This window comes from Oryctolagus cuniculus, chromosome 6 (genome assembly GCF_964237555.1).
Source record: "Oryctolagus cuniculus chromosome 6, mOryCun1.1, whole genome shotgun sequence".
Taxonomy (NCBI): Eukaryota; Metazoa; Chordata; class Mammalia; order Lagomorpha; family Leporidae; genus Oryctolagus; species Oryctolagus cuniculus.
This window is the reverse complement of record NC_091437.1, coordinates 104,345,318-104,372,805: the sequence shown is the minus strand read 5'-3', so window position 1 is coordinate 104,372,805 and position 27,488 is coordinate 104,345,318. Positions and strand designations below refer to the sequence as shown.

General features: G+C 36.7%; 1 protein-coding gene and 1 long non-coding RNA gene across 11 annotated transcripts in view; one reads left to right on the top strand and one right to left on the bottom strand.

Moving 5' to 3' along the window:
• LOC103348070 (uncharacterized) overlaps nt 1-5,215 on the bottom strand; it is a 61,515-nt gene extending 56,300 nt beyond the window's left edge. For all 7 annotated transcript variants that reach the window (XR_007918637.2, XR_007918635.2, XR_011389147.1 and 4 more), the window contains exon 1: nt 5,065-5,215. This is a non-coding gene — a long non-coding RNA (uncharacterized lncRNA). The remainder of the gene's footprint in view (nt 1-5,064) is intronic.
• The window catches only part of IL7 (interleukin 7), a 45,425-nt gene continuing 18,282 nt past the window's right edge, over nt 346-27,488 (top strand). For 2 of the 4 annotated variants that reach the window (XM_008255688.4, XM_008255687.4), the window contains exons 1-2: nt 346-5,875; nt 11,545-11,681. In XM_008255688.4, the coding sequence (XP_008253910.1) occupies nt 5,866-5,875; nt 11,545-11,681 (147 nt within the window). In that variant the 5' untranslated portion in view covers nt 346-5,865. The remainder of the gene's footprint in view (nt 5,876-11,544; nt 11,682-27,488) is intronic. The other 2 variants (XM_070075256.1, XM_070075255.1) reach the window with 1 other exon arrangement.

Below are 27,488 nucleotides of genomic sequence, written 5' to 3'. Positions count from 1 at the left end.
TTCCACAAGTTGTTCACAGATAGAATCTGCAACTTGAAAGGCATTCTGTTGACTGCAGAGAATTTCAGATTGAAAAAGACACAATCACTGCTACCTAAGAGCTCATAAAAACAACTCAACATCCTCACTTAGTATGTGGATAAAGTAAAGGGAATCTATGCAGAGTAAAATATTTTTTCTACTTTCTACAAACAGTTGCATGAACAAAATTGTTGTAGGTGCAATATTCTGTAATTGATCTTTTGTGAAAACAGTGGTTAAAACCGAATACCTCCCAAAATATGGTCTGTAAAAAAAACCTCTGATTGACAACAACACATGATTTTCTTTTTTTTTTTTTTTTTTTTTTTTTTTTTTTTTTGTAACAGAAGTTACATTTTTCCTTTCTGAGGGGACCTGGAAAAATACTAAATTTTTCTCTTAGACAAGCCAACACACACCCAGAAATGTACAAGTCATTGACTTAAGAAAAATTGCATTAGAGAGCATACAGTTAGACACTAGATATACAGCTGAGTATGACTGCCTAGAAATATGGGATTTAAGGATTGAACTTAAAGAGAAGACATGAAAAGAGCTTAAGGAAGAAAATGGTATCTTGGGTTGCTTGGATCCATCCTTTCCACTTTTTTAAAACCTAATTTTACAAAATAAATAAATATGCTCAAGTTCATCTAATGCATGAAAAAGAAAACTTCCATCATGTTTTAGGCACCTTCCAAGCCATTATCCTATTCCTTTTCATAAAGAGTATTTATTTTCATTTTATTTGAGAGAGAGAGAGAGAGAGAGAGAGAGAGAAAACACTGATTCACTTCCAAAATGCCCACAATTGTCAGAATGGCTGAGCCAGGCCAAAGCCAGGAGCCCAGAACACTGAGTCTCCTGTGTTGGCAGCAGTGAACCAAGTACTTGAGCCATCATCTGCTCCCTCTCAGACTATGCATCAGCAGGAAGCTGGGCTGGAAGCGGAGGAACCAGGACTTGAACCTGGCACTCTGAAATGGGATGAAGGCACTCTAAATAGTATCTTAACTGCTACATCAAAAGACCTACCTTGATGTTTTTATCATTACTAAACATCTTTAGGAGGTGGTCTCCTCATATTTAATTTTCCTCTTTCATCCCCCTACAAACTAGAATGTTGTTTCTATCTACACTACCCTTCTGTTGTTATAAGGGCTATGGACAATCTCTAATCACTTTACCAAATGCAATGTACATATCTTTCAGTCCTCATCTTACTCAGTATCTTTGTGTCAACTGGAAATACTAATTAGTTAGTCTATTTTGAAATGTAGTCTCCACTGACGTCTGGGACACTGATTTCTGACTCTCTGACTTTGCTTCCTACTCTTGGTTGGTTTTGTTGTCATCATCCTGTAGTTCTCCATCTATTTTTTAGTGCTTTAATGTCAAGGTTCCTCTTGGCATTAGTTCTCTCTTCTGTCATGCCGATTGGATCATTCCACTCTTTTCCACACTCTGGGCATCACCAGTATGCTGGCATGCACATCCCCAGTAGGGTACTTTCTGACTGACACAGCCATTTTGATTAGGCCTTTTTATTTACAGTCTTGTGATGCTCAGAATTGACAGGCTTATCCTCTCTCTGGGCTTTATCACATGAAATTAAGTATATTGTATCTGTGCACTCTGGTAAGTCTTCCAGAAAAAAACAGCTCATATAATGCATAAACAATCTTGGAAAATAATAGAATTCCTAACTCTTTTCATGAAGTTAGCAAAACCTGACAAGACCAGCCTACTCTCAGCTGATTGCAATATAAACAATCACTATATCCAGGTTATAAATACAGTTGCAAAACTCTGAGCTAAATATTGGCAACTTGAATTTAGCATTATGCTACATTTATGGTTTATGGTTTATTCAAGAACACAAGAAAAAACATATGACCATGTAAACAGATGCTCAGTCGTCATTGTTTGATAAAATTCAAATGTAATTCACAAGCTCGGGCTTGAAGATCATACAGATCTGATTCCAAATTACAGGTCATCCACTTATAGCTGTTTTTCACTGGAGAGGTGAAGTAACCTTTTCTGGACTCTTATTTCAGCATAAAATAAGTCTAGACTGCCTTAAATCTCTGGTTCAAATACCATGTCATTTTTTTCCTTCTCATAATATTCTTCATTCTTGAAATTGCACATTTAACATCTGTTTTCTCCATCAGCTTGAAGCCATCTTAAAGACATGCATTGCTATCCTCAATGTATAACTTAACATGTGAAAAGTTTATATGATGAGATGAAGAACTTATGCAGGCCAATGCAAAGTGAAAATAAGGTTCTTCTTGTCCAAAAGTAACTAAGAACTTCAAGACTGTGACAGCAGAGCATTAAATCAAGTATACACCCTTCTAAGAACAGGTCCCTGTGCAACAATGCAAATCATATGCTCATAAAATTGGCTGTGTGTTTTTGAAATATACACCTGGAAAATTAGGTCATAGGAACTTCAGAAATACCCATGAAGTGAACAATAGAATTCAGATCACAGACTATGAAGAGTAGTTATATTGTGTAAAACTTCAGATAAATAATGAAGAAAATATTATCTAAGAATACAGTTCAAAATGAACAATTTGAAGATTGTAATACTAAAAAAAGACATGCTTAAATCAACAGTTTTAAGTTGTCATCATTTTGTTTTTTCCATTGCATCATATTAATCATTCTGAGAAGGCTGTCATCTTTTTAATATTTATTGATTATAACATAAAATTTGTATACTCTTTTTCACCTTATTGGCTTTTATACATAATTATTGGGTCTATCAGCCAACATAATATTTATTGCTCCATTTGTTTAATCATAAAATACTATAATTAAAAAATGTATAGAATGTTTTAACCTTGTTAACTTTATGAAAAATAATGCTGGGGTCAGAGGGTTAACGCCCTGGCCTGAAGTGCCAGCATCCCATATGGGTGCTGGTTCTAATCCCGGCTGCTCCTCTTCCCATCCAGTTTTCTGCTACGGCCTGGCACAGCAATAGAAGATATCCAAGTCCTTGGGCCCCTCACCCAAGTGGGAGACCCAGAAGAAGCTCCTGCCTCCTGACTTTGGATCGGCACAGTTCCGGCCGTTGCAGCCATCTTGGGAGTGAACCAGCGGATGGAAGACCTCTCTCTGTCTCTCCCTTTCTCTCTAACTCCGTCTTTCAAATAAATAAAATAAATCTTTAAAAAAAAAGAAAAAGAAAAATAATGCTGAGTTTATTGATACAAGTTTATTTAAGACTTTATTTTGGAATTGTTTTCCAAATTGTATTAATCCTCTAATACACAGAAAAATAATAACTCAATGTTATTAGATTGTGCCCATTTTCCTAAAACCGTAAAAAGTCAAAATGCTTTATATTCTCTTAAAAAATCCATCATACTTGGGAGCACAGTCCAGTGAGAACGTACATCTCCTGGAGCTCTAAACAATTCCGTTTACCCTGAAGTTCAGTTACGCACAAGCTCATATTCTGCTGTGCTTTATGGTGATCGCATCAAAAAGGAAGACAGATTTCCTCTTGTGTGAGTCATTGATGAATGCCTTTATACTCTGCCCTGAAAAGTTGTTTTTTTTTTTTTTTTAAGTGCAGGCTTTGAGCAATTACCTACCAATGTTGTTGTCAGGGATTTTCAATAAATAAGTCACCGGCTTATTTGGTTAAATATTCATATTTGGTTAAAGAATTCATTTTTTAAAGTAACTCCAGCCCCATGTTTCCCTACTCCCTACTTCCCATGCTAAGTCCAAATAGAAAAATACTCAGCTTTCCACTGTCCATTCTGACTGCTATTCACACTTGCTCCCTCAATCTCTCACTCTTTCCTCCTGTTTCCCACCTGCCTTCACACACTTTCCCCTTCACACCCAGTCACCCATGCATTCTCACACATAGTCGATCTCTCTCAGTCACTCAGCAATAGTTACTGACTGCCCACCATGTGCTGGACACTGTTATAAGTGGCAGCCAGCTGGGCTTGGCACAGGGAAGCAAAAGGCCAGGGTGATAGAACATAGTGCAGAAGCGCCTTGGGGGTGGGGCTTTTGGGGGGTGGGGGGTGTCAGAGCCCAGATCACACAGGACATGGAAGGCCCGGAATACAATGGTCAGGGAGTGTCTTCAGATATCTTGCTGCTGTGAAGGTAAGGAAGGGATTGTCAGCAAGAGGAAGAGCTGGAAGATCCCTGAGACAGATTATATAGTCGCTGGCACTGTTTATTTTAAAGGTAGTGCTGATTGCATTTGTCTGTGCATTGGATGTGGGAAGTGAGACTAGAAGAGGAATCAGAGACACAAGTGTTGAGCTTGAGGTATTTTATCTTACTCTCTAATCCATTCTAATTGTTGTCTTTCTCCCTCTTTCCTTTGTTCACACTACAAGAATCAGGGATGCTCTTCACCAGCCCCAGGTTCAGTCCTTCTCAGGTGTCAAGTTAGAAGTCACAAACCCCAAAAACTTTCCCCGTGGTCCCCACACTGGGGAAAAGGCCCACCCACTAGGTGTCTCTCCTCCTGGCATACATGACTGCATTATTCACAAGGGATTCTGACACAGGAATTCCAAGTACAGACTCTAGAGCAAGAATTCAGCAGATTTCTGTCCAAAAGGTTAGCTAAGTCAGCTACAGCGTTACTTAAAGAAGGCTCAGCCCCTATGTCTGTAAAGCACAGATAAGAAAATGGTCTGTCTCTTAGAAAGTTTTGCATGAGACATGCATATAAAATGCATAGCACAATTCTGAAACAGAGCAAATGCTGGATAAACGATGGTCAGTATTATCATCATCACTGTTGTTACTGGTTTACATTATCCACCTTTAGCTAAACAGCATTTCTGTGGAATATTAGAAACCAAGCCAAAGTAGGAAATATTTAGATAGCTCAGACATAGGAAAAAATTAACATCCTAAGGACATACAGTCAAAACGGATAGTTTATTAGCCAATTCAGATAAACACACATGTGGGAGTCTTACTTATTATAGTTTCCACATATTCCACTTAATTGGGGTTTGATCTTTCAATGACATCACTTACCAGGTTATGTAGACCCATAATGTAATTTTTCCATGAGGTCCCACCTGAGCAGGTGCATGTACAAAAGACAGAACGGAAAGAAACTGATTAGAGAGGTTGGAGGGGTAGAGGGCGTGACCCTCTTAATCATTTTTCACTTCTTCACTTCCTTTTTTTTTTTTTTCACAAGACGACTTTGCAACGTCCACCACATCCGCAGCACAAGCTGCGACGCCTCCTCCGAAGCGTCCACTTGGACACTGCACATTCGTGACTTTCGTGGACATATTAGCAACTGATGATCTTAGCTCCCAGTCGCCCAGCGTTGCCAAGGCTGTTAGGAGTCAACTGGAAAGTCACCCCGGATCACTTTGATTCAGAAGGCCAGCTGGTTTCTCCTGCAGTACTTTGGAAATTCGCGTTCTCTTCTGGTCCTAGCCCAGGTGCATAAGAAGCGCTGAAGGAGGACGCAGGTCCCCAGGAGAGAGAAAACTGTGACCGCTCCCTGGGAATGAACCCAAAGATTGAACCTGCATACCAAGCGCAAACTAGAAACTGAAAGTACACGGCCGGTTGATCCTACGGAAGTTATGGAAAAGGCAAAGCAGCGCAGAGCTGGGCTGTGGTGTGTGCCGCCCCCCCTGGGATGGATGAAACAGCAGGCGCGGCGAGGGTGAGCAACCAGCTGCAGACACTGCCCTACCCGGCACCGACTCGCGGGAACTCCGCGGAAGACCAGAGTCCTGAGAGTGATTATGGGCGGTGAGAGCTTGCTCCTGCTGCAGTTGCGGTCATCATGACTACGCCCGCCTCCCGCAGACCATGTTCCATGGTAAGCGCTCCTCTCCCGGGCGCACAAGTTCGCGCACCGGGCGCACCGGGGCACTCCGGGGTACTCCGGGCGGCGCTGCCTGCCCTCTGCGCCTGTGCACGTCCGGGAATAGCCCGGCCTTGCACTTTGGACAGCTGAGAGCACTGCCTCTCCCTCCGGCAGCCGCTCCTGAGTATTTTCCTTGAGGTTCCAAACAGCTGGGGGCTACCGCGTCTGGCAGGCTGTGAGAAGCAGTCCGGACACCTGCTTTCTGAACCCAGATCAAATGTTGCAGGCTCCGCGCCACTCAGCGGTGGCGGCCTTCAGCCAGGTCTCAGAAGTAGTCAACGCTGTCTGTCTAGTTGTCTGTCAGTTCCCAGCCAGCGCTGTCTTCTGCGAACCCCACGCCCAGTCAGCCCTCCTCGAGCTCCTGGACGCGTCGAATTACTCACAGGCGGCCCAGGTTCAGCGAACAGCTGGGCTCTTGCAGCTATGAACCGCCTAGAGAACTGAAAGCAAAGCTCCCACGGGACAGGCTTTTAAACCCTAAGGTGGCCGGAAAACCCCGTTTTTCCCCCTTAGCAGGGCTGGGAGTTTCCAACTGGGGCTGTACCTTGCTCTGTTTGCTGGGAACCCAAGTTCTGGAACTGGGCATTGAGAAAGACCAGCTTTTTGTTTTGTTTTTCAAGGAGCAAGATGCTTACTAAGATCTAACGTATTTTATGCGCGAATACTCATTTACAATGTATGAAGGTAGAATGCAGGTGGATCTGTTTCCATTTGCAGCTGTGTGTCAAAAAAAAAAAAATAATAATGCCAATAACATTGCAAGAAAAAAAGAGGGAAAGGGGTGCGAGGGGCGAGGATGTGTCGAGGGAAACCGGAATGTTTTACAGTAGCACTTCCTACGCAAAAGGAGTGGAATAGGGCGTGGGAATAGGGAACCCCCTGCGCTTCCCTTTGATGGTTTGTGCGCATTTCTTGCGTCTCTGTTAGCTCAAGAATCCTTTTCCCGCTCATAAGTTTTCAAGAATGAAAAATTGACATAAGCAGAGTAACAGCTCAGTAGAAAAACAAATGTGGGGAGGACGTGGCAGAATACACAAGGCAATCAGGGAAGATTTTAAGAGGCGTCCTCCAGGTGTTTAATATAGAATTGGAAATTGAGCAGATTCCTCTCCTAGTAACACCCTTGATACTCTTCCAACCACTGTTTCCTGGATGACTTCAGGTTTTAAGCATTGCATCACCACTTCTCTAGAGAGCTGAAATGAGAAAAGGAAGCTAGGAAGTGCGTTTTATAACATGGAGCCATTCTTTCGTTAACTGTATCCGTATTAATCAAGCACCACAAGTTGTTATTGGCAAAGAAACACTAAAAATCTACTTCCAGTGACAATGATTATACTGAGTGACTTTCTGCATTTGTTTCAAGAGATTTCACTAAGCGCTTAACTCCATCAGGAGCATGGGGAGGGATACATTTTACACTTTTTCTTTCCTGTTTGTTTTGTGAGTTGAAGTACTGAGAACCTCCTAGATGTCCCTCAGCCCTACTATCTGCGTTGGGTCATTTCATCACACATGGGGACTGAAAAGCAGAATTGTAGTAAGAATAGAGAACTGAGAAAGATTAGAAAGCCTAAACAGATGTAAAGGAGAATTATAAATAGCTTATACCAAGGTATACATTTCTTACAGATGGAAAAGCTTATTTCATGCCATGATCATACTCCTGTGAGATTTTTTTTTTCTGATCTCACCATAACCAACTGTAATTTGCAAATATTTAGTGTTTTTTTCTCTAAAATAAAGGCATATGGTGCAGTTTCAGATCTTGACTAGAAAGCACCTTAATGATATTCATGCAGAAGATTGTATTTTATGTATTCCCCTTGACCACCTGTAGTTATTTGGATAGGAAATGGTGTAGTTCACTGGCTAAACACTGTGCTTCTAGAATGAACCTGACAAACCTGGATTTGAACCTGGCTTTTACTAGTCACATTCTACAAAGGAAAATATCTTCCTTGTACCTCAGATTCTCCATTTATGAAATGTGAATAACTTATAGTTCTAACTTTTTGAAGTATTTATGGAATTAAATTCCCAGTGCAAATTGGTCCACAAATGTACATTCAGTAAGCATTTATAGTTCTTAAAGATAGATAAAAGACTGGATGTGATGTACTGCAGAAATCAATTTATTTATGTTCACTTTGACCCCATAATTTAAGCAGCTGAGGATGGATGTTTTATTTGGCTTAAATTAAAAACCAAGAAGAATTTTTAGACAGTGATCTTTCTGGTTTAACCAAATTCCCTACTGAAAACAAATTCTCTAGTTTCAGTCCCTTCAGGAGATTTAAAAGACAATTCCACAAGCCCATACTTGCTTTGTATTGTTCCTTATGGATCTTTTCTGTAATCTAGCGAAAAGTTAAAAGTGGTAAGCAGTGGATATTTTTGTATGTAGAATGACAGAAATGCAAACAATATAAAAGTCCTTTTCCCAATGTTAGACAAATGAGATAGTCTTGATATGTTAGTGTAAGAGCTATGGGAGAAAGGACTTCAATTACAGACAAAACTACACATCACTAATGAGGACCCAGATGTGCTTGCAGCATTGTGCTTGAGGCAATTTCAACTGTGAAGAGACCTGTATTTGATGGCCAAACAGATTTTTAGAATTAAGGAGCCTGGGAGTGGAAAAGGATAATAAGAATTCAGTTAGTCTATAGTTTCCATTTTAGAAATCAGGTAGATGAAACATAAAGGATGTTCTGTCATTCACGCAGTTGCATAGCCCATTATCATATCAAGATACAAATCCCAAATCTTCATATTTCAATCCCTCAGCACTTGCCCACCCCTAATCTTCCCAGGGCTAACTTATTCAACACAGCAAAGGCAATGGAAGATACTCTTTTCAGACAAGGCAAACTATGTTTTTGAATTGAGAAACCAGTTACAGTGCACAAAAAAACTGGATTTTCCACCAAACCACCATTGGAAAACATTGACAAAATGACCATCCAATGAATAAGTAGAGTGCTGTGAATTTTGGAAGCACTTATTACCGAAAATTGTGGTGAGGAAGACAGCTAGTATGCATAGGAAATAAAACAACTTCACTAATTAAAAAATAAAAGTTGGACCTTTCAAATCAGGTTTATATGGAATGGTAAACATATCTCTTTCATCCTAGTATTTTTTTATTATAATCTCCTTAAAGTTCATTTCAAGTTATAGATCGTGTAATTTTCTACTCTCAAAGTATATTTTGGGCCTCTCTAAGATGACAGAGAAAATAAAATGCTTGATTCTATACAATCTATACAAATGTGATTACAAAGTCAGTACCTAGTAAATAATTAGGAATTGATTGTTGTGTAGGAATCTTTAGGATGATTGAAAATAGAAAAGACAAACCAAATTGAATATTCTAACACAGAAGTGGTTTTCATTCAAAAGACCAATATGATTGCCTGATTTCAAAATGTTACAAATCATTTCTGCTCAAATCTGGCACCTACTATCTAATTATTAAGAGATTAAATTGCAGGGCTCTTTGTAGATATAAAATAAGTCACTATCTCCGTATTTATGGTAGTCCCCATTTAACCACAGGGGATATGTTCCAAGACCTCCAAGGTCTGTCGCGTATACCGGAAGTCGTGGCTACTACTGAACCCTATATACTCATGTACTGGGTTTCTTCTATGCATGTATGCATGCATTTAACTTTTCCATCTTAAGTAAGTACTTACAATGCACTATGGCCATAACTTTTGTATGTTGAGGTATAAGAGCAAAGCCAGAATGAATTTCCTTTTCCTCTTCACAATTTCACAGATAGAAAATTTGTTCCTGGTAAATCTTAGCAACCTTAGCATGTTTTTTGTTGTTGTTGTTTGTTGTGTTTGTTTCTTATTAAATAGAGGAGTTTTACCTTTTCACTTAAAGGAAGCACTTATGGCTTCTCTTTGGCATATGTGAACTGTCAGTATCACTACTTGTGAGCTGGGGGTGCCATTATTAAGTAAAGTAAGGGTTACATTAACACAAGCACTTCAATACCACCAGTGCTGAGGTGATAACTTAGATAGCTGCTAAGTGATTAACAAGCAAGTAGTGTTTACAGTGTATACAGTGGACCAAAAGGATGATTCACAAACTGGGTGGGATGGAGTAGGACAGTAAAAATTCTTCACGCTCTTCAGAATGACTGCAATATAAAATTTATGAGTTGCTTATTTTTAGAATTTTCCATTTAATATTTTCAGGTCAGTAATATATAAACTAAAGTCACTGGCATATAGTAGGTACTCAGAAAGGTAAGTAACATAATTATTATTAATCTGAATTAATGCCTGCCTGTCATGCATGTAAGTACTCTATGACAGAGCTGTGAATAGACTCCATGTCTCACTCCTGCATTTTTGTTTCTCCAACAATGTTAAATGTCAGTTGTGTATGAAGGTAAGAACTAGGATTTATGTTTGTTCTCATAACTGCAACCCAGCCAACTTTCTCTATTTGTAAAAATACATGTCACTAACAATATCCAATTTATTGGTGAGTGCTGCTGATTTTTATATCACAGATAAGTATATTCTATATGATGTGTTATTGGGAACTTTCTGATATCCTTGTCACAATATTAGTTCCTTGCATCTTGCATTGTTGTTTGTATTCTTATTAAAGAATGCAAACCTGTGAAATGTCTTTCAACTACAGTTGAAATTTGGGAAACTCACAGGGAATATACTGTCAACATAAGTCAGAGTTTACAGAAAGATGCAAATACGGTTCAAGATCAGACCTATGAAGAAATAGGTTCCCATACAACCAGATTTAATGTTTCTGGCAATCACTGGCTTTCCATCAGTGTACCTTTACTGCTTCAGTTAAAGCATTTATAATTTCATTCTTTTTGATTACACAAGTGCCCATAATCGGGAAGGCTTATCAAAAACGGATATAAGCCATTAGTTAACAAGGGCATTGATTTATTTACTGAGTTTTTGGAACATGAAGGAAGCTGGACAGGGCTGTTTTTGAAAGCAATGTCTCTGAACACATAGACAGAAAAGGATAGGGGAGAGGGGTCCCAAAACACTATTTTAAACTCTTAAGAGTTTTGGGATAAAGGTCCATCATTAAAAAAGAAAATAATAATAGCACAGTACTATGGAAACAAACCTCCCACACTATTGCCTCCAGAAACTAACTGGACATTTGGACTGCTATCAGGCTTCACATAAATAGATAATCATGTTCTATACCAATACTTCATAAAATGTCATTAAGTTAAAAGACTTTAATAGTACTTCTGCCTATGGATAGCTTTTCTTAGAGGGATGTTCAACATAAATCCAAATGGTATAAACTGTCATTATACCTTAGAGTGTTGACCAGAAGCAAAGTGTCTATGATTTGATCACACCTGTTCTGCAATTCTCAAAGAACAATTTCTAAATAAAAAGCCAAAGAAACCTAACCCCCTAAATGCTATCCAACCTTGGTTGCTTATATAACTCAGAGTTTTAGGATTCTTCTTGAACTACCCAAAAACCAAAATACATATTAAAACTAGGAAATAAATGATAAAGTCCTTTGAAAAAGCACAATGAAAGGTAATACAGCATACCAATTAGCTCATTCTTATTTACTGTTGCATTCAGTTTCTTTTAGGTATATCTTTGGAATTCCTCCTTTGATCCTTGTTCTGTTGCCAGTGACATCATCTAATTGTGATATTGAGAAAATTAAACATGGCAAAGAATATGAGAATGTTCTAATGATCAGCATCAATGAATTGGTATGTGCTTATTTTGTTTTTCTCACATCGTCACTCATTGGGAAAGTTTGAAATATACTTTTGGTATCCAGTTTTATAATCCAATATAACTTTATATTTCTTGACAAAAAATGAACTGCAGCCTAAATTTTAATGATACTATTGTTATTTTAACATCAAATGTTCTTTAAAAGTAATTATTTTCTTCGCTATCAAATTTCATATAAACATAATTCAGCATATTGCCTACATTTCCTCACCTCCCATGTAGCACATAAGTCCGTGAAGAGGTATGACTTTAGGAGATAAAAACATAATAACAGGTAACATTGAAAAATTATGGTGACAGACATGTGTTGTTATTGTATCTGAATAAATATCTATGTGTGTTGTGCATATATAATTTTCTGTTAATTTTTAATGCTATGGACAAAGTTTTTAATTAAAATATATGTTAGACTAGATTTTGATTATGAAAATTTGGTTAAAGTTGCCCCTGTTATCATTTTGCATTAGTGTGGTACATTTATCAACAATTAATGAATTAACATTGTTACATTATCATTAAAGTCCATAGTTGACATTAAGGTTCAATATTTGTGCTATACGCAGTTCTGTGAGTTTGGGTAAATGTATAACACCATGCCTCAATGAGTATGGTATACAGAATAGTTTCATTGCCCTAAAAATCAAAGTCTACTGATTCACCCTTCACTTCCTCCCCTTGAACTGCTAGCTGCCACAGATCTGTTTACTGTCTCTGTAGTTCTGCCTTTTCTAGAATGGTACAGAGTTGGAATAATGCAATATGTAAACTTTTTAGACTGGATTCTTTCACTTGGCAAAGTGCATCAAAGGTTCTTCCAGGACTCTTTGGTTTGACAACTCATTTTCTTATTGCTGAATAATATTCCATTGAATGCATATGCCACATTGTTATCTAATCACTGATTGAATAGTTTCTCTAATTTACTAGCAATTTCCGTCAATTATGAATAAAGTTTCTATTAACATTCACATGCGAGGCTTGTGTGGATGTAAGTTTTCACTTCATTTGAGTAAATTCCTAGGAACATAATTGCTGAATCATTGGGTAAAAGTACATTTACCTTTATAAAAAAACTACCAAAGTGTCTCCTAAGTGGCTGGAAAATTTTACATTCTTACCATTAATGAATAATATCCTAAAATGTTTTCAGTCTTTGCCAGCATTCAATATTGTTATTGTTTTGGATTTGGGCTATTCTAAAAGGTAACTTATGGAATCTTATTTTTGTTTTAATTTGTAATTACATAATAACATATGATGCTGAGCATCTTTTCAGATGCTTATTTCCATCTGTATAGCATCTTTGGTGAGGTCTATAAACTCACATCTTTACTGACACCTTAACAGTATTGAGGCTTCTATGCATGATCATGGACTATTACACGATTTAGGTCTTTTATTTATTTAATCAAAGCTTTGTGCTTTTCTTCATCTAGATCCTGTACATATTTTGTTAACCTTATTAATTATTTTCTATTCTATTGCTTTTATTTTTTTTTTTTTTTTTTTTTTTTTTTTTTTTTTTTTTTTTTTTTTTACAGGCAGAGTGGACAGTGAGAGAGAGAGACAGAGAGAGAAAGGTCTTCCTTTTGCCGCTGGTTCACCCTCCAATGGCCGCCGCTGCAGCCGGCGCACCGCGCTGATCCTGGCAGGAGCCAGGAGCCAGGTGCTTTTTCCTGGTCTCCCATGGGGTGCAGGGCCCAAGCACCTGGGCCATCCTCCACTGCACTCCCTGGCCATAGCAGAGAGCTGGCCTGGAAGAGGGGCAACCGGGACAGAATCCGGCGCCCCAGCCGGGACTAGAACCCGGTGTGCCGGCGCCGCAAGGTGGAGGATTAGCCTATTGAGCCACGGCGCCGGCTCTCTATTGCTTTTATAAGTGATGTGTTTTTAACTCCAATTTCCAGCTGTTTATTGCTGGTGTACAGGAAAGCAGTTGATTTTTACGTACTAATCATTCATTCTACAACTTTACCATAATCACTTATTAGTTCCAGGAGTTCATTGTTGTTGTTGAGTCTTTGGCATTTTCTATATAGATAATCATGTCATCTGCAGGAGTTAACTCTCTAATTATGGTTTTGTAGCTGCTTCAATACAATGTAACATATTATTTTAACAGATACTCCTTTTTGATCAGATTTAGGTCCTAAATAGCAAAGGAAAGCCCTCTCAATCATTCATAAAATTGAAGACCGTTATCTAATCTGTTCCATTATACCACTATACTGTCGCTTCCTCATATTTATATGGAAATGGCATGGCATATTGGGAAAGATAATGGTAACATAATATAAACAGAGTAGATTTCATAACCATACTTTCCTCCTCTCCTCTCTCCTTCAATCCCCTTTCTTCCTTCCTTTTTTCCCCTCAATTTCTGCAAAAACACGATTTCAATCCACTCTGTAGTCATAGGCTTAATGCACCACTAAACATAAAATTCAACAAGTAAAAAGTAGAAACACCAAAGTTGCAAAGGAGTATAACCAAGGGCCAAAAACAACAATCAAATCACAAGATGTTCATTTTATTCCTATTTTTTGTATTCTATATTAAATGCCAATTATCAGAGAAAACATATGATATTTGTCCTCTTGGGATTGATTTATTTCACTAAGCATAAGTTTCCAGTTGCATCCATTTTGTTGCAAAAGATAGGATTTCATTATTTTTTATGGCTAAGTAGTACTCCATAATGTAAAAATACCACATTTTTTATCCATCAGTTGATGGATATCTGGGTTGATTCCATATCTTAGTTATCATAAATTGAGCTGCAATAAACAAGGGGGTACAAATAACTCTCTCATATGCTGGTTTCATTTCATTTTGGTAAATTCCCAGTAGTGGGATGGCTGAGTCATAAGGAAGATCTATTTTCATATTTCTGATGATCTCCATACTGTCTTCATGATGGTTGTACTAGTTTACATTCCCATCAACAGTGTGTTTACCTTTTCTCCCACATCCTTGCCAGTATGTATGTATGTATTTATTTATTGGATAATAGTTATTCTTTTTTTTTTTTTTTTACATGCAGAGTTAGACAGTGAGAGAGAGAGAGAAACAGAGAGAGAGGTCTTCCTTTTTCCGTTGGTTCACCCCCCAGGTGGCCGCTACGGCCGGCACACTGCGCCGATCCGAAGCCAAGAACCAGGTGCCTCCTCCTGGTCTCCCATGCAGGTGCAGGGCTCAAGGACCTGGGCCATCCTCTACTGCACTCCTGGGTACAGCAGAGAGCTGGACTGGAAGAGGAGCCACCGGTACTAGAACCCAGCGCCCCAACCGGGACTAGAAACTGGGGTGCCAGCACCGCAGGAGGAAGATTAGCCTAGTGAGCCGCAGAGCCAGCCAGGATGATATTCTAACTGAGGTGAAGTGAAACCTTGTTATAGTTTTTATTTGCGTTTCCCTGATGGCTAGTGATCTTGAGCACTTTTCTCATGTGTCTGTTGGCCATTTGTGTTTCATACTTCGAAAAATGCTTGTTCATGTTCTTTACCCATTTTTTAACTGAATTTTTGTTTGTTTTGTTGTTGTTGAGTTTCTTGAACTCTTTATAGATCCTGGATATTAATACTTAAGCAATTGCATAGTTTGCAAGTATTTTCTCCCAGTTTGTTGATTGTTTTTTCACTTCTTTGAGAGTTTCCTATGCAGTGCAGAAGCATCTTAGCTTGATGTAATTCCCTTTGTCTGTTTTGGCTTTGGTTGCCTGTGCTTCTGGGGTCTTTTTCCAAGATGTCTTTGCCTATGCCAATGTCTCACAGAGTTTCCGCACTGTTTTCCTCTGGTAATTTGATGGTATTAAGTCATAGATTTAGATCCTTGGTCCATTGTGAGTTGATTTTTATATCAAGTATAAGGTAGGGGTCTTGTTTCATAGTTGCGCACATGTAGATCCAATTATTCCAACACAATTTGTTGAAGAGATTATCTTTTCTCCAAGGATTGATTTTAGCTCCTTTGTCAAAGACTAGTTGGTTGTAGTTTCATGGATTAATTTCTGGGGTTTTCATTGTGTTCCATTGATCTACATGTCTATTTTTGTGCCAGTACCAGGCTGTTTTAGTTATAACTACCCTTTCTTGAAGTCTGGTATTGTGATGCCTCCAGCTTTGTTTTTGTTGTTTAAGATTGCTTTAACTATTCATGGTCTCTTCTGTTTCCACATAAGTTTTAGCATTGCTTTTTCTAGATCTTCGAAGAATGTCCCTGGTATTGCAATGAATCTGTAAATTGCTTTGGGTACAATGGACATTCAGATGTTAATTCTTCCAACCCAAGATCATGGATGATTTCTATTTTTTGTGTTTTCTTGTATTTCTTTCTTTAATGTTTTCTAATTTTCATTGTAGAGATCTTCCACATCTTTGGTTAAATTTATTCCAAGGTATTTAAATTTGGGGGGAGCTATTAGAAATGGTATTGCTCTTACAAGTTCTTTCTCAGTCATAGCATTGTTTGTTTTGCATTGTAGGATACAAGATAACAGTCAAGTCCTCACAGGAGGCCTAGATCACTATCATTGAAAGAGTTTGGGTGTTTTCTTAGGCACTGGGAAATCACTGAAGAATTTAATGTTGTGGAGGCAGGAAGGGATAGACATTGAATGATATTGCAATAAAAATACAAACCTCTGTCCTTTATATTCATGACTGTACCCTGATAGGTTAGAACTCTCAATAAATCTTTGATGACTTGAAGAATGAAATGACACTATCACATTTTTAATCATACACAATTTTCTGTAACCATGTAGATAATTTGTGGAATACGTCTGAAAGCAAGGAAACATTTGAAAACAACTTCAGTAATTTAGGTGAAAATTGTTGCCAGGCATGGGCCCAGACTCATGAATTGAGAGTGCTTTGGAAGGCTTACTGAAACACAGATTGTGTGCCTCACCGCCAGAGCTTCCTATTTTGAGGAATTTCAGTTATCTCACTGCATAACCCATGGATTTTTCCCCTGCCTTAAATGGAAAGAATTCATAAAATATTAAAGTAGTATCCTGATTTTCACTTCATATCTAAATTCTATTACATCAGGTCTAAAGAGTCATATACTTCATTCTGATTCTTTGCTACTTTGGGTTTCTTTGCTTTCCAGTATTTGTCTCAATGATACTTACAAAACAGAGATAATGTAAAACAAAAAAAAAATTGCCTGAACCATAAATTCAACTAATAATTTTTATGTTACAACTTTTATTTCAGAACTTATAGTTAAATATTTATTATAAGGATAAAGAAATCTTCTGGAATATGAAAGATATCTTTTCTGTAATTCCCTTAATGAGATTAATTTTTAGTGAAACAGCACTGCAGCATAGTGTAAATGACACTAGTCAAAGTCTGCACTGTTAATTTTATTACTAGCAGGTGCTGTGATCTTGAAAATCTCATTTAATCTGTTTGAGACTATTCAATCCTGCATAAAAAGTATAAATTAAGTATTTTAATTTATAAATTTGAATGCTAAATGTTTTGAATCATAGTAGAAATACCTTTCCTTTTTCCTTTCCTTTCCCTTTCCATATTTCTTTTATTTCCTGCCTGCCTTGATTATTTCCCTCTTTTAACAAACATTTACTGATCTCTCAATGCATGCAACACTCCATGTCAAGTGTTATGTAGGAGGAGAACAGGGAGAGGTCAAAGAATTCATAATCAAGAATGGTAAGAATTTATTCAAAAGTTGTTATCCTATATAGCTATAAGGAAGCTATATTTGGAGAAGAAACAATCCCTTTCCCCTTGAATATTGTTGCCACCGTCATCTAATATCATTTGGCCACAGTTGTATGGATTTTTTGGACTTTCTGATTCAATTCCATTGAACTAAATGGAATCTAAACTAAACTAAATTTTGGGTCAGTACCACACTGTCTTTATTATGCTTTGGAATAAGTTTTGAAATCAGGACGTTTGAATACTTCTATTTTGTCCTTTCATTTCAATATTGTTTTGGTTATTTAAGGCATCTCGCAATTCCAAATGAATTTTAGAATCACCTTCCTATTTCTACAAAGAAGTCAGCCAGGATTCTGAAGGGGATTGTATTGTATCTATAAATCAATGGATGGAGTATCATCTTCTTAATAATGCTTAAAAATGTTTCTAATCCATGAACATGACATTTTTTCATTTATTCACACATTTTTTAAAGTATTTAAACAATATTTTGTAGTTTTCAGGTCATAAGTTCTACACTTATTTTGTTAAATTTATTCGTATTTCTCTTTGATAATACTGTAGATGGAATGGTTTCTTTAATTTAACTTCTAAATTACTCATAATCAATAACTGTATTCACTGTAAACTCCTCTAGGTTTATTTCCTATACTGGTGCAAAGGCTTCTAAAGTATATATTTTATGTTTGATTCAACTTTGTGTCTCAGCACAGTATCCCTACACACAGTGGTTTTTTCAAATATTTGATAAATAATGTGAACTATAAATCAACACCGTAAGTTAATGAGAAACAAGAATTTGTTTAAAATATACTAGGAAAAGTTTATAACATGTTTCTTTGGAAATTTGTTAGAAATCAAATTTCAGGTACTTTCTGATATCTAATATGAATGAGCTTCAAGTGTCATACATTATTTTAAACATTAAACATTATGGTGCAAAAGATACATGAATTTTGCATAAATCTTAATCCATATGACTGAACTATATAGCTGTTAGTCAACAGAACAGAAGCTGTTTCAATATATTTGTATAAATGCTGCTACAAATGGCTGCTTTCTAAGACTGACCCAATCCAATTACATGCACATGAAGAGATTTCCTATTTAAGTTCTGAACATATAAGATCTAGTGACTAGGAGTTTATAATCTACTTTTACAACTTCAAATATCTTTAACTCTGACTCTACCTCATTCTAGGGTCCTTCAGATTCAATTTCTATCTTTGCACTGATGGCTCTCAAATGAACTCTAGAACAATTTACTACAATCATCAATTAAAAATATGTACCCAGATGTACTGTGGCTCATCATACATAGTAGTGAACTAATTAACATAACTGTTAGCCCGTTTTTGCTCCTACATTCTCCGTCTTAGGTAATGACATTGGCATTTATCTCTCTTTCTATCCTGCAATCTGGAATCATCCTTCATGAATTCACTTATTCACTTCATCCATCACCAAATTTAGTATATTCTCTTATCACTTGTGTAAGCCATTCACTATTGTCTTCTACTACCAAGTACTAATTCAAGTACTAACCAAATCTCACTGGGACCATTTCTATAGTCTTCAGTAGGCTCCTGGCTAATCTGCTTACCTCTTGTGTGTACCTCTCCTCTTGACCGTCACTAAGCTATCTTTCTCAATTCAAATTTGATACTTTCCTCTCCTTTTCAAAACTCTTTAATACTCTAAAAGTTCTCTCTTCAAATGCCTATCAGGCTTTGATCTTGCATTTGATTGGTTTCAACAACAGAGGTTGTTGGAAAAGGATCAAATTCTAGTCAAATATGGCTTTAGTATGTCAATGTTTAAATAATTATAATTACTAGTTATTTAATATTGACTTCAATAAAAATTCAATTAGTTCTTTATTAAATCAAGATATATGAGAATGTAAAACACAGTACCTGTATATATAATAAAGCAGCATGGCTGAACCAGTTACAATTTAACAAGATGAGCCGGCGCCGTGGCTCAATAGGCTAATCCTCCACCTTGCGGCGCCGGCACACCGGGTTCTAGTCCCGGTTGGGGCGCCGGATTCTGTCCCGGTTACCCCTCTTCCAGGCCAGCTCTCTGCTGTGGCCAGGGAGTGCAGTGGAGGATGGCCCAGGTGCTTGGGCCCTGCACCCCATGGGAGACCAGGAAAAGCACCTGGATCCTGGCTCCTGCCATCGGATCAGCGCGGTGCGCCGGCTGCAGCGGCGGCCATTGGAGGGTGAACCAACGGCAAAGGAAGACCTTTCTCTCTCTGTCTCTCTCTCACTGTCCACTCTGCCTGTCAAAAAAAAAAAAAAAAAAAAAAAAAAAAAAAAAAAAAACAAACAATTTAACAAGATAATTTGCCTTTTAAGAAGTGAGTCTTTCTGCTGTATGAATAACATTGTTAGTTGGGAAAATGTGCCTGTTTAAAGATAGAGATTATTTGAGTAGATTAAAAATAACCATAAGAGTATATCTAATTATATATTGTATGTAAGAAACCCACAAATATAAAGATGAACATAGTTTAAAAACAGAGGACTCAAGATAGGTGTTGTACCACAGACTAAGTTGCTTCTTGGGATGCCTGTATGCTATATCAAAGTGTCTGAAATCAAGTCCTGCCTTTGCCTCTGCTTCTAATCCAGCTTCTTGCTAATTCACCTGTAAAACATCAAGTGGTGACTCAAGGACTGAGTCCCTGCCACCCATGTGGGATGGGGGACCTAGATAGTGTTCCTGGCTCTGGCTCTGTCCTGACTAACCCTGGCAGTTGCAGGCATCTGAGGAGTGAACAAATGGATAGAAGATCTCTTTCTCTCTCTCTCTCTCTCTCTCTCTCTCTCTCTCTCTCCCATTCAAATAAATACAATAAATTCTATTTTAAAATTTAAAAAGGAATGTAAAATGATATACTATGTTAACACTAATCAAATTTGGAATACCAATATTTATTTTGGCCAAAGCTATCTTCAGGACAAGGAAGAATATCACGAACAAAGATGCCACAATATAATAATAAAAGGATGAATTCTACTAGGAGAAATAAGAATACTTAATGTGTACAGGCCTAACAATAGCATCAAAATTTGTGAGGCAAAAGTGATAAATTGCAGGAAGAAACAAATAAATCCATTATTATATTTGAAAAATGTCAACATTCTTCCACTAGCAATTGACTGATTCAGCAGATAGAAAATCAGTAGCAGTATCACTGAAATAAAAAGCACCATAAAATTGACATTCATAAATTATTTCATCCAAACAACAGTACAATACATATTTCATAACCTCATATGGAATATTCAAGAAGATTGAGTACATTTTTGGCTATAAAACACATATTTAAATTTTTTTGAAAGTAGAAATACTACAAAGTATGCTCTCAATTCAAGACATAATTAAACTAGAAATCAATAAAATAAAGATAGGTGGAAAATCCCAAAGTATCTGGAGATTCTATATCACACTTTTAGATAATATGTGGTTCAAAACGAATTCTCAAAGGAATTTTTAAAATATTTTAAACCAAATAAGAATATATATCAGAATTTGTAGGAAAAAGTGACAGCAGGAATTAGGAAAATGAATGCATATATTAAAAAAGAAGAAGGATATAAAAAGCAATACTCTAAGCTTTCCCCGTAGGAAAATACAGAAAATCAACATCAAATTAGAGTATAAGAAATACTGGAAATTAGAGATGAACTTGAAAACAAGAAATTAATTTAAAAATTGATAGAGAAAATGAATAAAACCAACAATTTGTTCTTTGAAAAGATCAACAAAATTAATAAACTTTTAGACATCAGAAATACTAATATCATTAGTGAAAGAGGGCCATCATTACTAATTCTGTGGATATTAATGAAAGAGAGGCCATTTTACCAATTCCAAAGGAATAATGCTATGATGGTTAATTTTATATTTTATTCCTGGTAGGTATGCTACCAATTTTTTGGGTCAAACATCAGTCTAGATATTGCTGTGAAGGTATTCTTTAGATGTTATTAATATTTAAAACCACAGACTATCAGTCTAGTAAGTTATTCTCCATAATGTAAGCATTTTTCATTTATTATGGATTAAATGTTTGTGTCACCTCAAAATCCATTAGCTTTTGCCAACTCCCAATGTGATGGTATTAGAAGACAAGCCTTTGGGAGATAAGTAGGCGAAGATGAGGTCATGAGAGTAGATTAGCACTCTTACAAAAGCAGGGAGAGACACAAGAGTTTCCTATCATGTGAGAGCCCAGATAGAAGACAGCCATTTGCAAGCCAGGAGGGGTGCCCTCACCAGGAACCAAATCAATCAGCACTTTGAGCTTAGATTTCCCAGCCTCCAGAATTATAGTAAATAAATGCATCTTATTTCAGTCACTTAGTCTGTGGTATTTTGCTGTAGAAGCCTAAATAAATATTCATTCAGTTGAGGGCTCTTTCCTGAGGTTCTTCCATGAAGAAGGAATTTGGCCTCCAGACTGCCTTCAAACTCAAGATAATAAAATCAACTGGGTCTCCAGGGCACTGACCTTTCCTGTAAATTTTGAACCTGTCAGTCCTACAATTTCCTTAATAATAATTCCTTAAAATAAATTTATACATACATTCTATTAGTTTTTCTTGTAGAACCTTGACTAATATAAATATGAAACACTCTGTCCACAAATTTGATAATATAGATGAGTCTGACAAACCCCTTGATACACAAACTACAAAATTTCACACAAAGAGAAAATGGTAATTTTGATAGCCATATTTCTATTAAAGAAATTGAACTAGGGGCAGTGTTCAGCCTAGCGGTTAAGACACCCATGTCCCACATCAGAATACTTGGGTTCAAGTTCTAGCTCTACTATAATTTCAGCTTCTTGGTAATGTGTATATGTGTGATAGAAGTGATGGCTCAAGTAGCTGTGTCCCTGCTACCAATGTGAGAGATCTGGATTAAGCTCCCAGCTCCAGCCCTAGCTGGGTTGTTGCAGGCATTTGAGGAGTGAATCTTTGGGTGGGGAATCTTTCTCTCTTTCTCTGTCCTCCTCTCTTTGTCACTCCCTCTTCCCTTTTAAATAAATAATTATTTTAAAATAGAAGAAATAAGAAATTTAATCAAGAAATAACTTTCCAAAACCCAAAGTTATAGATCCAGATGGTGAATTGCACCAAACATTTAACCAAGAAATAATACCAGGAAAGGAAATACTTTTTAATTCATTCTTTGAAACCAACATTACCCTAATACCAAAATAAGACAAAAAGATTACAGGGAGGGAAAGCTCCAGGTGAATCTTTCTATGAACATAAATTAAAAAAAAAAAAAAAACTTCAACAAAATATTAGCAAATTGAATCTAAAATAATGAAAAGAATTATAGGGCCCAGCGCTGTGGTGTAGCAGGTAAAAGCCACTGCCTACAGTGTCGGCACCCCATATGGGCACTGGTTCAAATCCTGGCTGCTCTACTTCTGACCCAGCTCTCCGCTATGGCCTGGGAAAGCAGTAAAAATGGCCCAAGTCCTTGGGCCCCTGCCCCTGTGTAGGAGACCTGGAAGAAGTTCATGGCTCCTGCCTTTGGATTGGCGCAGCTCCAGCCATTGTGGCCCTCTGGGGAGTGAACCAGCAGATGGAAGACACCTCTCTCTGCCTCACCTCTCTCTCTGTAACTCTGTCAAATAAATGTAAAAAAATCTTTTTTTTTAAAGGAAAGAGTTATTACCAAGTAGGATTAATTCTAGGTATGCATGGTTGGTTTGATGTTTGGAAATCAGTTAACAAAATTCATTACATTAATAGGCTAAAGAAAAGTAATATGAGTACATCAATACATCCAGAAAAAGCACTTGACAAAATCCAACAGGTATTAATTACAAAGCATGAATAGAGTTCTCTCTGTCTCTCTCTTTCTCACTGTCTAACTCTGCCTGTCAAAAAAAAAAAAAAAAAAAAAAGAAACAACAAAAAAAAACAAAGTATGAATAGAGAGGGAACTCACTCAAACTACAAATGTACATTTACAAAAAGCCTACAGCTAATATCATACTGCATGGTGAGAAATGAGATGTTTGCCTTAAGACTGGGATAAAGACTATGATGTACCCTCTCAACATTCCCATTCAACATCAATCTGGAAGTCCTAGCTAAGACAACAAAAAAAGAAAAAATAGAAGAAATAAAATTGCCTCTGTTTGTACATGACATGATTGTCTTTACAGAAAATTTAAATGAATCAAAAACAGAATTCATGTAACTAATAAGCAATTATAGCAAAACTGAAGGATACGAAGTTAATATAGAAAAGCCAATTGCTTTCCTATACATCAATAATGAACAGTGGCATTTGGATTTAAAACCACACCATTTACATTAGCAGCAAAATATAAATAAATAAATACTTAAATATGTCACTTCTAATGAAATCTATGTGATATTTACATGAGAAAAATAACAAAACTGATAAAATAAAGAACAACTAGATAAGGGAAGAGATGTTTCATGTTTATTAATAGGATCACTCAATAGTGTTAAGATGTCTGTTCTTCCCACTCTGATTTGTAAATTCAGTCAGTGTTATTCTAATCAAAATACAGAATTATTTTATAATATCCACAATATGACTCTAAAGTTTATATGGAATTTCAAAAGAGAATGACTAACATAATATTAAAGGCAAAAAACAAAGAGAACTTTATAGTATTCAAGTCTAATACTTATAATGGTAGAATAATCTAAATAATGTGATATTGGTGGAATAGACATAGCAACAAACAGAATAGAAAGTTCAAAATAGACCAAAGGCAATACACTGAATTCACTTCTGACAAAGGATCAAAGGCAATTCAATAGAGAAAGGATAGTCTTTTCAATAAGTGGTGCTGGAACAATTGAACATCCACATACAAAACCACCCAAACGAAAACAGATTCACAAATTGACCCTAAATGGGTCATAGAGCTAAATGCAAAATGTAAAACTACAAAGCCAGTAGAAGATAACATTAAAAAATCTAGATCTTAGATTTGCTAACTTTTTATATACATCAAATAATGTAAAAATTATGAAAGAAAAAAGTGATAAATTGGACTTCATTAAATTAAAACTACCATCCATCTAGGAGACCTGAATTGAGTTCCCTGCTCCTAGCTTTGACCTGGCCTAGTCTCAGATATTGTGGGCATTGGGAAATGAACCTACAGATGAAAGTATTCTCTCCCTGTGCCCTCAAATCTGTATCTATATATCTCTGTGTCTACCTCTATGCCTTACACATAAAAATAAATAAGAAACATAAATATTAAGAAATGCTCAAGATCATATGCTACTAGGCAGCTGCAAATTAAAAATAATGAGCTAGTCCTACATAACTACCAGAATGGCTTTACTGCTTTTACTATTTTCTATGCTGTAACAGAAATTAAAAATATAGGCCAAAAGCTATGGCTATGTATGATAGTCCTACTTTCTCTACATGGTATGTGGAAAAAAACTCATTCTCTATAATATGAATAAATATACCTTCTTTCACAACTTAGAAGACTGGAGATAGTTCTATTAATCTAGCAGTGGACTAGAGCTAGTTTAACTGGAAAAAATTTAAATTGTATGATCTTTTGGATAGTCTTACCCTACTGAAGCATATTGTACTTTATTTTTATCATACTTGTTTTAACAGTGAAGACTATTATGGTCTCATTGCAACAAAGAAATAACATGGCATAGATTGTAATCTACAAAACAGACTTTAACACAATGCATTAGGTAGTCAAACAATAGCACCTAATGATACATGTATTATTGTTACTCATGATTTAAAATGTTTTGCTGGAATAAGATGGCACATGGAAGCATTTTAAAATCAGCTAAAATTGGGACTGCAAACCTAACAAAAATACAAAATAGAGAATCAAATTAAAGATACTTCCTTATGCAAAAAAAAGTCATTGAAAAGTGGCAGTCAGAAAATGAGGAAAGCATTCCAAAACCTCACATGACCATCAATGCATCCCCTAAAATTCAGTCCTCCAAAAGTCATATATGAGATGATACAGTGGATTGAATGGTGGTGTCCCAAAGGATATGTACACCTGGACCCTGGGACTCTCACCTCACTGGGATATAGCATCTTTGGAAATGTAACTAAGAACCTCCAAATGAGATCATACTAGAATACACGAGTCCTAAATCCAATACCAGGTCTCCTTAGAAATGAAGAACAGACAAGAGACACTGAAGAAAAGGCCATGTGAAGACAGAGGTAGAGATTGGATTTATACAGTTAGAATCCAGGGAACAATAAGGTTTATCAGCAGCCACTAACAGCTGGGAGAGATGCATGGAGCAGCTTCTCCTTCAGAGCCTTCAAAAGGAATCAACCAGTTAAATACCTTGATTTCAGATTTATAGCCTTTAAAACTATGAGAAAAAGTTTCTGTTGTTCTAAGCAATCTCACTTGTCAAAATTTGTTACATAGGCTATAATACATGCATGTAGATGATGACACAACTGAAAAGTCTCATGAATACTCCACTTTGGAGGGAGGCAGTGGAAATGTCCGCTGAGCAAAGGACGGTGAGGTGGGGAAACGATGCCCTGAATGTAACAGTCTCTATCAAAACCAAAACACTTCACTTTCAATTGGGAAGAAATTCAAAAACAAAGTGACCACCCTTCTATGGGAGCCAGATCACCACACCTCATGATGTACTTTAACAAAAAAAGATATCATTAAAAAGAGAGCACAGTGTTGATAAGGAAGAAGGTTATACATATATAGGATCAGGGGATATAAGGAAAATCTCTATATAAAATGGAATTAATAGAACAAAGGAGGTATACTATAAGAATATACCAATGACTATCAATAAGTTAGATATTGGTAAAGTGATTGATTTTTTCTTTTTTTTAAAGATTTATTTTTATTTATTTGAAAGAGTTACAGAGAGACGTAGAGACAGAGAGGTCTTCCATCTGCTGGTTCACTCCCCAGATGGCTGCAATGGCTGGAGCTGCGCTGATCCAAAGCCAGGAGCCAGGAGCTTCTTCTGGGTCTCCCATATGGGTACAGGGGCCCACGGACTTGGACCATCTTCTATTGCTATCTCCGGCCATAGCAGAGAGCTGGATCGGAGGAAGAGCAGCTGGGACTAGAACCAGTGCACATATAGGATGCTGGCACTTCAGGCCAGAGCATTAACCTGCTGCCCCACAGTGCCAGCCCCTAAAGTGATTGATTTTCAAGATAAAAAAAAAGTAATTCAGGATCTTTTTAAGTAAATCGTTATCTTTGTTCTATCTGTGACCACCACACTTGAGCTCACCAGAATCTTTCAATAAATTCATTCTAGTACTTGCCTTCTCATGTTGTCTCATTTGTAAAATACAAATGACTCTTAGAGTCAAAATCAATATGTAAAGTTCAGGCAAGTAGTAAGGCAATCAGACAGTAGAGCATATATGCATTGGTGATTATGAAATTCACATTTGGCACACTTGCTAATTGCATGTTAGATTGCTACTTGTAAGATAGTGTATAACCATTACTGCATATTAACCTTAAGATTGATGACTGATTAAAATCTACTAAAATGATCTATATGCAGAAGTTGGTAGGTTTGCAATTAGTTTTTCCTGATCTCTAAAATCTCAACTTCTGTTCCTTAATGGTTCAGTTATTAAACATCAGCTAATTATAATCTACCAAGTCAAAGACAAATTATATACTCTGCTCTCAAAAAACTCAAGTGACTAAGGGGAGAGTTATAATTTTAACAGGATGTTGAATAATGGGTAGGTCTTAAGGAAGCAAAGATGGAAAGAATACTACATCATTGGAAGAGGCTACTTGAGAACTGTGGCTTATGTACTTTTTACTTGTTTAATATTTTGATTAGTAGTGCATTAAGCCTGTAATTATAGAATGGATTGAAATGAAAGTAGGAGGAGGGTTGAGGAAGGGCAAAGTGGAGAGAGGAAAGTATGGTTACATTCTTAGAATTGTATCTATGAAATCTATTTATATTAATAAAAATTTTTCAAAAAGCTTTAGAATTCTAGATTTTCAAAGGAATTTTGCATGCATTTATGAAATGC